At 36.2% G+C, this 11,632-nt stretch overlaps 1 protein-coding gene across 1 annotated transcript in view; it reads left to right on the top strand.

The window, feature by feature from the left end:
• LOC103471386 (neuronal acetylcholine receptor subunit alpha-7-like) overlaps positions 1–11,632 on the top strand; it is a 33,204-nt gene that overhangs the window by 6,105 nt on the left and 15,467 nt on the right. Inside the window, exons 2-4 of the mRNA XM_008420351.2 lie at positions 8,700–8,839; positions 10,096–10,140; positions 10,363–10,472. Coding sequence (XP_008418573.1) covers positions 8,700–8,839; positions 10,096–10,140; positions 10,363–10,472 — 295 coding nt within the window. The remainder of the gene's footprint in view (positions 1–8,699; positions 8,840–10,095; positions 10,141–10,362; positions 10,473–11,632) is intronic.

Raw genomic sequence — 11,632 nt, 5'->3', positions numbered from 1 at the left:
TTAGGTTAAAGCTCATCTTCTGAAGTTGGGATATTTTTCCTCCAACAGGTTCCAGAGGAATCACCTCAAACCAGATGTTGGACTGTATTTTATTTCAATGTCATTTGGGATTGTCATTTGTTAGAGCCTTATTTTCAACAGTGGAGCTATAAAAGTTAGAAAAAGTTATTTTGGAGAAAGTATCATCAACATCAATATTTCCACTAAAAAAGAGGCAAAAAAATTTTGTTTGATTAAGGAAAAGCCTCTTAGATTCTGAGCCTGACAGCCCCAAACAATTTTTTGTATAATTAGACAATTAATTTAATTTCACACAATTATCGCGGTAGAAGCCATTTGTTTGTTAAATATTTAATAAAACATACTTACCGTGTTTGATGTTTGTTGTAAATGACATATACTCATAAAGAACGAGGTAATTAGTCCAAGTTTGTCGTTCATTGAACGTTCAGAAACTACAGCGGCTGTAAAGAGCCACAGCAAAGGTAAAACAACCCGAACAGATGATCAACTCAAAACCACTCGCACATTTTCTCTCTCTCTCTCTCTCTCTCTCTCTCTCTCTCTCTCTCTCTCTCACTTAAGCACACCCGTTTCCATGGCAACCTCCTGCGCTCCACAAGCCAACCCGAGATTACGCTAAAAATATAACATTCAGTCCGTTACAATATCAGGTTTTCAGGCTTGATATTTGTTTTGCGGTCATTAATAAACCTCTCATGAACACAGCGGTGGTTGATTAGTTAATTTTAAACTCCTGCTCTGCTGGTTATTTTGGTAATGGAACCGAAACGCACAGAATTACGCAACACCTTGTTGAAACAATAATCACTGAGATTATTGTTGCTGTTGGGTCATTAATTTGAACATGTTTTGTTTATTTTTATTTTTTGTTGTTGTTCTAAAGTTATGAATGGTTTGATAAGCCAATCAGAAGAGGACGTGCTGGTCTCAGCGTCCTGGCGGCATTCAGTTTGTCACCTAATGCCGAGGTCAACTCAAAACATTCCGCGATCGACATATGGGAAAAAAGTTATTTATTAACTGATTAAGTYGTGTTTTAGATTGTTCTTGGAAATCTAATCAGTCACGGCTGATTAGTGGGTGAACTCACGGCTGCACAGTGAACCCATTCATGTTTTACAGCAGACAGCCGCTCCYCTCTCTTGCAGGTACTGCGTACCCCCGCTARATCTTTTAGGGGTACACAGTACCCRACYGTACCCCCTTACTTTCACCCCTGCTTACATGTTCCAAACTGCATAAAAGATTTGACTTTTGCATTTATTCCTGATATTCATCAAGCGACTTTAAAAACGTGAAATTCCTCTCTGGTCTCTAATGTTGTTTTCTGAGGTCGACCTAAAAAGGAAGACTTCTGAAAGCACATTAGATCTTTAGCTGAATGATCAAGCAAATGTGTTTYCTTGAAAGCAATTCAGCTCTCCAATTTTCCAAAGCCCTTAGTCATTTAATCTGTATTGTGTTTATGTTTATTCCTTTGAATTTAGAAAAATTTGTTTTGAGCCTCTATGTAATTCCTGGCTGCAGAGGTTTTTGGCAGCACTGGTGCTAAGAGAGAATGATTACAAATGAGAAAATATCTCTAACACCTGGAAGAATAATAATACATGACACATTATATTCCTCCACTTAGAGAACTCAAAAAGGCTCAAATCCAAACAAAAGAAAAACATTACAATTAGACTGAACACATTAGAAAGCAAAATGTAAGTGAAAACTRAATATGCAAAACCAAAGTAACTAAGAAAAACGTTACGGCCTAAAGATTATCMTTATTATTCATGATTACTTTCCATCTTAAGTCGCCATTTCATCCCGTTCTACTTCCATTTCACAGCCTACATTGAACTATGGAGACAATTAAAATGCTTGAGACCTGAAAAATTCTAAGTAACTGTCATATCTGCCATTCATCTGATGGTAGATATGATTTATTGGAGTCAATCACTTTGCTTACAGTAAACAATGCATAGGACATACAAAATTACTTTAGGTTTCTTGTTGTCCAGTGGTGGTAACATCCCCCAAATGGATACAAATGGGTTCATTGTTTGTTCAAATATGGCAAAGCTAAAAGCTTCTTTCAGGTTTGAAAACATGCATCAGAGCACTAAATGACAAAAACCATGTTACTGCTGTTGCTGTATGTCTTGTTGCCATGGCACAGATTGTTTTTTTTTTAACAGATGTAAGCAGTGGTGGATTGCACAAAATATTGAATAGAYAGATGAGAAATTTAGATTTAGTTTTGATAGTGACCAATGTAGTCATTGCTGCTTTTCTTTTTGTTTATCACTGGGAGAAAAATGTTTTTGAACACTATAATGTTATGATAGGAGAATTATACTGTACAATTATTGTATAAAGAAAAATCAGTTTGATCTTGTAGATGTAGCGGCCTTCCTCATTGACCAGCTTCACAAGTTTCACCATGTGTTCAACATGGACATGTGACTCAAAGTACAATAAGACATCTGTTCAATTTTCTTAACCCCAGTAGTGYGGAAAGRAGGCACATGTATGTACATCCTGGACATAATTTCATGTGGCATATAGATTYCTACGATATGGTTTCCATAGGAATCGAAACCGTTATTTATTCATTCTTCACCACCTGCATCTTCACAATAACKAAATGACATGTAACATATTTTAGAGCCTGTCAAACCGCTTTATCAGCTTTATAAGGGTTATTATCTGCATTGTGCATCAGATGCAGGCGTTATCAAGTAAACACCAATGCATATGCACCTAAAAATACCAGYAATATTGTTTAACGAAAGAGTTAGTGAATAATAACTGTCGATGTGTATTTTAAAGAAAATATCAAGCCCAGAGAGGCAGCAATCACTAATTTGCATAAGAACCAGTCAACCTACTTAAAAGATCTTTAAAAAGATGTAATCTCTGTATCATTAATGGTTTCGTTAAACACGGATTAGTAGTCGCTGAATATCTCAAATAGGAAYGGAAAATATTAATGTTACATAATCAAAACAACTCCCTTATTTCTGCTCGGCAGCTTTTTAAGCRTTTATCCGCATTAGAAATCTGGTGGCAATCTTTTCATTTACCCAAAGCATAAAGAAAATATTGTTTTATATAGGTTTATATAATGTTTGGATTACTTGGYTTAAATGAACGTGCCACATCACCTGTACTGAAAGRAAGAAAAGAACATCCTGTAATTGTGTAGATGGGTACAGCTGGGAGCTTCAGGGTGCACAAAAACACCCTGATGGTCATTTAGTGCTCTCCCTAAAATAGCATTCAATAGCTGTTTTTTGTTTTGTTTTTTTGTTTGGGTGTTTATCCATGATGTGGTGTGAGAGAAAAAAGAGAGGAAAAAAGTCCCCCAGGCTGCCTGATGAGCATGTTTAGAAGCCTCATCTGAATGCACTGACCCAGTAAAGAATATTCAAATTGGCCCAAATCACCAAGCTGGATTTCTCAGTATCTGTTTTCTTGTGAGAGTGTGACTGATAGAAGTCAGTGCATACGCAGATGCCCCCTAAAAGAAAGAATGCAGTTTCGGCTTTTAAATGGCATGAGACCATTTTTTGATAGTGCCGTATACCTTTTTTACTTTTTCCTACAAGCTCTAGCTATGATATTTTTGGTAATTATTTTTTCCCATAGAATGCTCCCATCAATTGCAAATAAGGGCAAAAGTTTGAAGAGCTGACATAAAAGTGTGTGCAAGGAGAATAAGAAACCCTGAGATAGAGGGAGGGATGCTGTAAAAATAAAAAGAAGAAAGAGGGATTTACTGTTCATGGCGAGTGAGGGTTAGTGGCAATAAAGATGGTATAAAAAAAAAACTGATGGTGAGAGATGGGAAGCTTGACAGAAATAGAACAGAGAAATGATGGGGATAACCCACTATTGATTTTCACTTTAAAGATGCTAAAGATTATTTGTATCCCTTAGTAATTGTTCATATAATCATATAAACAAGAGTTTTGAATCAGGTAAGGATTTTTTTCAATCCATCCATCCATCTTCTTGTTGTTGTGCTTATTCTTACTTCAGATGGTAATAGATCAAAGTTTTATGATATGGATTTAATGCTTTTTTTCTTTAAAGGTTGCTGCTGTCATCTGTATCTCACTTTGAACACAGCTGCCTGTCCTTCCTATTCATTCTGACGGCGCCCATAATTGTGAAGCGAAAGCAAAAGGATGGATGGATTTCAAAATTCTTCACAAATAAAAATCTAAAGACTTTATTCTGACCAATGTCCTCTTAAGTCTGCTCATTAGTCATTGAGTACACCTGCTTGTAATCTCATCATAAATACGGGTTTATTATCAATCAAATCAATCAAATTTTATTTGTATAGCATATTTCAGCAGCAAGGCATTTCAAGGTGCTTTACATAATTAAAGAAAAAATAAAAATAGCGTGTGACATTGAATAAACAGTAAGAAAGAGAAAGAGATTTTGGAAAAAAAGAGTATTAGAGAACAACAGAGAACAAACAATATTATGAAAACAGGTCAGGGATAAAGTTACGCTGAAGGTTTATGCAAAGTGACGTTATCAAATAATTAAAATATTTCAATAATAACAAAAAAGGAAGGGAATCGTAGTTTGGCTGTCAGTCAAAACTTTTTTCAAATTTTTTCCCCCTTCGTTTACAGACAATTTGTATTGTCTATAAAAGATAAAATATTTCTGTGCCTTTATACGCTGTTTATTTCGAGCCTTAAAGCTTGTTTTAGAAAGTTGTAGATAAAAAGAGAAGCAATTAGCTGGACAGATGATCTTATCCTTAGAATGCAAAGCTTGGAAAGAATGCTTTCCACCTTGACATCTATACATGTTGCACTTTGTACTATGACAATAAAAGATGATATAGTGATCGTGTTAAACATTGCCCAGTTTTTATTAAAAATGTATGGAGATCAATTAGCTTGTTTGGTCTTTTTGGAGCCCCAGTTGTTAAGAAAAACTTGACCAGAGAAGCTGAATTAATTGTTTCTGTGAGTTTTCTCTGGAGAAACACAGAAGAACTTTGTTTTATTACTTTGCCCCCAACACTGGACTGCACTGTTAATTGAATTATAATCTTGGTCACAGCTTTGGCTTCTCACAGTTATATTGATATTAACAGCCAATATTGAAAAAAATTCATTTAGCCGAACGATCCACAAAGAGCAATCTAAACTGTTTAAAATTACTTGTCTGACCCAGATGTTTCAGTGATGGATCCAAAACTATTAAGCAAAGAATAAAGTTCTGCTATGTTAATATTTCATTAAAAAACATCTTTTCAAGACTTTTTAAATGTTAAAAAGTAGATTTTTCATTAAAATAGACAGATTTAATTTAGATAAAAGTTCTAGAGCTCATTTCTGCACATTTACAGCTTGTGCCTGAGCAGCTCTGCTGTAGTTTTGTCATGACTCTACGCTCAAAGTGTGGAAACAATTTGACTTAAAGACTGTTTTTTTCCTGAGATGACCTTAATATATTAAGAATCTTAACATGTTTTCTGAATAATTTCAAATCATTGATAAAGTATGGACCAGATTTTGGCATGTTTGGGATCTATTATGTTTCACTGGGAGTCCTTGTAGTTAAAATGGTATCTTCATTGACTTTAGCTTGTTGCTTTTTATTAGGCTCTATTGGTTTGGTAAACATGCACGTGAGATTGTGGTCATGTTTTATGTTAGATGCTTCATTAGAGGGTTGATTAAAAATAACACTCCAAGATCTTTTTCTTCATCCTGAGTTTCTGGCGCACACGTTTTGTTTTTGAATTAAAGTTGCTGTCGTGGTTGATTTTATCCAATTATTTAATTCCCATTGAACACAGTTTTATGATACAAGCGGCTCCAGAGACTGAGTTTTCAATTCTTCTCCACTGACTTTATTAGTTTAGGGGKTTTTTTTCTCCTGGCCCCCAGTTCACATATCACAGTAATAAAACACAACAGAGACGCAGGAGGGATGTTGGCAGGATGGCAACTGTTGATGAGGTGTCATTAGAATTTGTGTAGATGTGTCTTCGCAGATCTTATTCTGCGTTTATGGGCAAATTTATGATTGTTCCTTCTGCTGAGAGCTTGTAATTGTGTTTTGTCTTTCCAAAAATTAAATGAGAAACTGTCTTAAGGACTTGTCCATTATTGCAAACCCAACCATGTTTACTGGCAGACCGAGGAAAATGCTGCAAAAATATCTTCCTGCATCACTCTGTGAATTGTCTTAATCCATCTTCCACAGAACACCTAGTGGCTTCTTAAGAGCTTCCAGAGAGGTTTTGTTGTGCTCAGCAGCCTTTCATAGCTCCTCTGTCTCTGACCTTAGGCTCTGTTCTGCTATAACCCTCCTCATTACGATCTTAATGGACCAATCAGCACCACGCAGGCCAAAGGCACATGTCTCTTCACATTTTTCTCCACAGGTTCACTGCTATGTTTTCATTTCTTTGCCCAGATTTCCCATTCATACTTGTTATCTGTCTATGATATCCTGTTTATTTTTGATTGGCTGGCTTCCTCCCACCCACAATTTATCAACAAAATGCTCGCTGGATGTGTGTGTGCAGGAAGCACTGTAATTTTAATATCAAGAGCCGACGTTGTCCGCCTATCGATTACATATTATACACCCAGAAGTTTTTTTTTAAGCGATATTAAAATCCTCAGGCATGCCAAAGCAATGCAAGTCTAAGTTCTTGCCATAAGACTTGTGGCCATTTGGTAGCAGGCCAGTAGAGCCAGTTCCTGAATCACAAACTTCTTAGTCTTTGGGGGGGGAAACAGAGTGCGATACACCCAACTTCGTGTCATAGAATCTGGGAATATATGATGTTTATCAGATTTGGAATTCAGTTTAAGGAACAGCTAACAGAAACAAAATAGTCGACTAATAATAATTATTAGTAAACATTTTAGCCTCATTCTGGGTTATAAGTGTCCCTGGTTTTTGTGATTTAGTCAAATTAAAAGCAGTGTTTTTCCAAATTAAATTAGCCATTGTGTTGAAGCTCTGTGAATGTAGAAATGCCAGAAATAATTGTGATTATGATATTTTCCCAAAATCATGTTGCACGAGCATCAAAACATTTAATTCAGATGCCATTTAGAACAAAGAGTCAGATATTGTATAATATATCTAAAGATTTAAAACATCTATGTGTTTCCTTATCTCAGATTTTGTCCTTTGCTTTCTGCAGTGTTTGGCAGTGTTTTTTTGGAAATTGTTGACCATTTTTTCAGAAGCATTGCATCCTATTGGTACTATTTTGTATTTTTCACAATAATGTTATTAATGTTTAATCCTGTCCTATATCACCAACCTACCAGGGACACGTAGCCTCTAAGGCTAAATTTAGCATATTTATTAATAATAAACTCATGTTGAGTCATGTTTATTTTTTTAAAATATAAAGATGAATATAGTGTGTCTATGAAATAAATCCATAAATCTTGCATACATGAGCATGATTGGCAGTGCTAAGGCCAACCTCTTGCCTCTGATTGGCTGTTTCTAACAGTGTCTCTCTGTAGATCACAGTAGGACCACAGGGCAGCTCGATTTTTTTTTTTCACAGATTATCTGTCTCATATTATACAGTAGTGTCTTGACATTGTGATTGTTTGAACAAATGTGTTAAAAACATATTGTTCATAAAAGTTACACACTGCAGATTTAATCATGCTACCACCCGTTTGAGAAACAGGTTCTGTTCTCTCGTAGATGGCACCAGGCGTGCCGCTCTATTGCCAGTACGTTGACAATAAAATACAAATGAACTCGCTCTATCTTAGCAAATGCTTCGTAATGTGCTGCTTTATTAGACCATATTTCCACACATAAGCAACATCGAATGCAGCTTTGGATACTGGAAAACAATAAAAACAAATTAAAAACTTTTCCAGTGCTGTCTGGGAGCCTTGATTTAAGTAAGAGCGCAGACGCATACTGCATTGTGTAACAGAAAACAGTCTGTGTGTGTGAGTCTGTCATGGTGCTAAATACAGTATGGAAAGTTATGCAAAAGAGGATCTGTTGGGGTGATGAGAGGCAAGCCAACAAACACATCATCCTGATCGCCACAGATTGTAAGATTATATTAACTCTTAGTCCTGCCACTCTGTGTGCACATGTAGGTGCTACAGTCAGCAGATATTAGTGCAAATGTCAGCATGTGTTTATTTATTCATTATTCAACAAAACTTCTGCCTCAACACATACAGACCTCATCATACAGGAACATACAGGAATAGAACATCAAAACCCATCCTGCCCCAGTCTTTATAGATTAAGTGATGAGGTGGAGTAAAAGTGGCAGCTTGTTTGAAAATTCACCAAGTAATTTATAATCCATCTGGAGGCGCATGACAGCAAAGGATAAAAGGTTAAAGAACCATTAAAGCACTTTTCTGGATTAGAATTAAGCAGCAGAGCTTTTTAAGGGAAACAGAGGCAGAATTCAAGCCAAAACACTGAAGAGTTTAGAAAAACGATCATCGTCTTAATGATTGTTGATCTGGGTATGGGTTACTGGTTTAGGAATTAGCTAATTAAGCGATGTCCATAACAGAAGAGTCAGTAGTCATAACGCCGTTTGTTGCTCTATTGAAATAGATTAGCTTGTTTTGAAAATGCAATGGGTGCAAAAATTCCAATCACACTTCATTTTTCTTTTATTTTCACAGGCTCCTTGCAGGGGGAACACCAGAGGAAGCTCTACAAGGAGCTGCTGGCGAACTACAATCGATTAGAGAGACCTGTTGTTAATGATTCAGCTCCTATCCTGGTGGAGCTCGGCCTCACGCTGCTGCAGATTATAGACGTGGTGAGGAAAACTGATTGCTTGTGTATGTGAAACGATGTTTGGCCAGTTTAGAGTAAAGATCAGCTTTGTAATGTGAGTCTAAAGTGAAAATTTTTAGGAATTGAATATATTTATTATTGTCAGATGAATATGCCTTGTGAAAATATTCACCCCGTTGGCAACTTTTTGTGTTTTCACAACCTGGAACTAAAAGAGATTATTTTAGGGTTTGAATAGTTTCACCGACAGAACATGTCAACAACTTTGAATATTTCATTTTCTATTTAGTCTGAGACAAACAACAAGTAGACCAAAATAACAGAGAGCTTCACTCTGCATTCCTATCCACTGCCCTAATTTCAGTACTTTGTAGAGCCACGTTACGTTTTGCTGCAATTACAGCTGCAAGTTGCCTTGGATAAATCTCTGTCAGTTCCCCTTAAGTCGCCACTGAGATTTTTGCCCATTCCTAGAGGTAAACCTGCTCCAACTCCTTCAAGTTACGTTGTTTTCACTAGTGAACAGCAATCTTTAAGTTTGACTAGGTCATTCCAATACATGTTTCCCCCTTGAACCACTCGAGTGTTGCTTCAGCAGAACGTTTTGGGTCATTGTTCCGCTGGAAGGTGAAACTCCGACTCAAATCACTGATGGACTGAAACGGGTTTTGCTCAAGAATTTATCGCCATGGCTCAACTCGGATCAGTGTTCCTGCTGCTGAAAAACATCCCCACAGCATGATGTTGCCACTAGGAAGGTGGATATATGAAAAGTAAAGATATGAGAGATATATCTGCCATGTGTAAATTATTAACTTATTTCATAGCCTGAACTAAACTATCCATTTAGGCTAGTAAAGACACAACAATCTGGAAAACATTGCATTCCTAGGACTGATGTTGTATGCTGCAAAAATGCTGAAAAAAGTGAAAATGTAAAACTTTTATGTGCCAAAGGGACAGATGCATATTTTTAACTCTATTCATAAGTGACATAAGCATTGTGCTTTTCATGTGTGAAACTGTTGTTATCCTTGGAATATTGCTTTTTCTATTATTTAGCTACTGTGGAGACAACTGCTGCAGTTCATCGTTACTGCTTAGATCCTTTGGGATCAGCAATGCTCATTGCAATGCCCAGAAACAGAGCAGCCATGTTAACAGTTTGTCTTTGAGAGAACTGAAGAAACTATGTGCTGACTTACTGATGGCATTTTTTTGCTGTACAAATCATCTATTTTCTTTTTTTTTTTTTTTTGCTTTTATTCCCATCAACAGGATGAGAAAAACCAAGTGCTCATGACCAATGCGTGGCTGCAGCTGGTGAGTCAGAGTTTCTTAGGGACACATTACCAACATCTGAATGTGCTTCAGTTACATTTTATGACACAATAATTTTGAAGAGCTTTGTGTGATCATGCCGTCACCTCATGAAGATTGTGTTAGTGAAATCTGTGTTAATTCAAACATGTTTTCATTCTTTAAAAACGTTTAACAATATCGTTTCCTCTCTGCCTTTGGTGAAACTTGTTCTGTTTTTCTCAGTATTGGACAGACGTCTACTTAAGCTGGAATCCAGAGAATTACCCTGGTGTCCAGAACCTGCGGTTCCCGTCTGACCAGATCTGGACCCCTGACATCCTTCTTTACAACAGGTCAGGACCACCCTTTCTTGACCCCTTGTTTCTTTACAATTAATCTTTTTAGTGTACAAAAATGTGATTAGAGTTATTTACTATTATATTTGCTTGGTAATGAATTAGAAAAGGCCAATGAAGTGTGATGTCAGGAGCTCTTGCTCCAGTTTTCATCACCCTGTGGTTGGCAAAACAGCTCAGCTGCAATCTTGAAGTACAATCCAAAATCATTGAAAATATGAGATGTGTGAAACCTAGATGTTCATTGTTATAGAGTGAGAGCCTTCATATCAAAATGCTCTGTTAGCTTTTTACTATGATTTATTTACATTTACATGTCCTGTTTCATTTTACTATCTCAAATGAGTTGTGAAGTCCTGCGCCATGTTATGATGACCTTGTGACCTCTTCCTATCCACACTCACTGGCGTTTGTTTGGTGTTTATTTATTAAATTTGTGTTGTTTAGTTGTTAAGTAGGATAGGAATTATTTGATGAGGTCAGTTGTAAGTTGTCCACCTTTTAATGCTGTGTCTTTGTCTTGAGGGCTAATTACTTGTCGCAGAAATTGTTTGCTCGTTAATGAAATTCAGAGGATTGGACAAAGTGATGATCTAAGCAGTTACTCGGGATTCAATAAGAATCCAAAAACACTGAATTGTTAACTTTTCACAATATCTTTGAAAAGTATCACTTTGTGGATGCAATATTTGTGTGAGCTTATTCTTTGGTGGTATATCAGTTTTCTTTGCTGGTTTCTGCAAGTATTTGGAACGCAAACATTAACATTATGTGTATAGTTTAGATCTGAGGCGATAAATAATTGCATCAAATCCACTGAGAAATGCATTTAAGAATCTGTAGAAAATTTACATTTATGTAAATTACATGCAAATGGGACAGTGCTTTAGTGCTGTAGACAATTAGTCTAATTTAGCTTAAAAAGGGAAAGACAATATGAACTCAGTAGAGAAAACAAGCAACAATTTAAATAAATTGAATTAAATTAAATGAAACAATTTTAAGATCCTCTTGCCTGATTATCATTATTCTTTATGCATGATTTATGTTTTTTTATTCCTTTTGAATAAACTAGTAGTGAATATTACTGTTGCTAGATATGAAAACCAGAATAATGAAAACTATGTATTTACTGCAGTAGAATTATCAAGGAGTTA

Source organism: Poecilia reticulata, linkage group LG10 (genome assembly GCF_000633615.1).
Source record: "Poecilia reticulata strain Guanapo linkage group LG10, Guppy_female_1.0+MT, whole genome shotgun sequence".
Lineage (NCBI taxonomy): Eukaryota > Metazoa > Chordata > Actinopteri > Cyprinodontiformes > Poeciliidae > Poecilia > Poecilia reticulata.
Note: the sequence above shows the minus strand (reverse complement) of the source record. Positions and strands in the feature narration are given on the sequence as shown.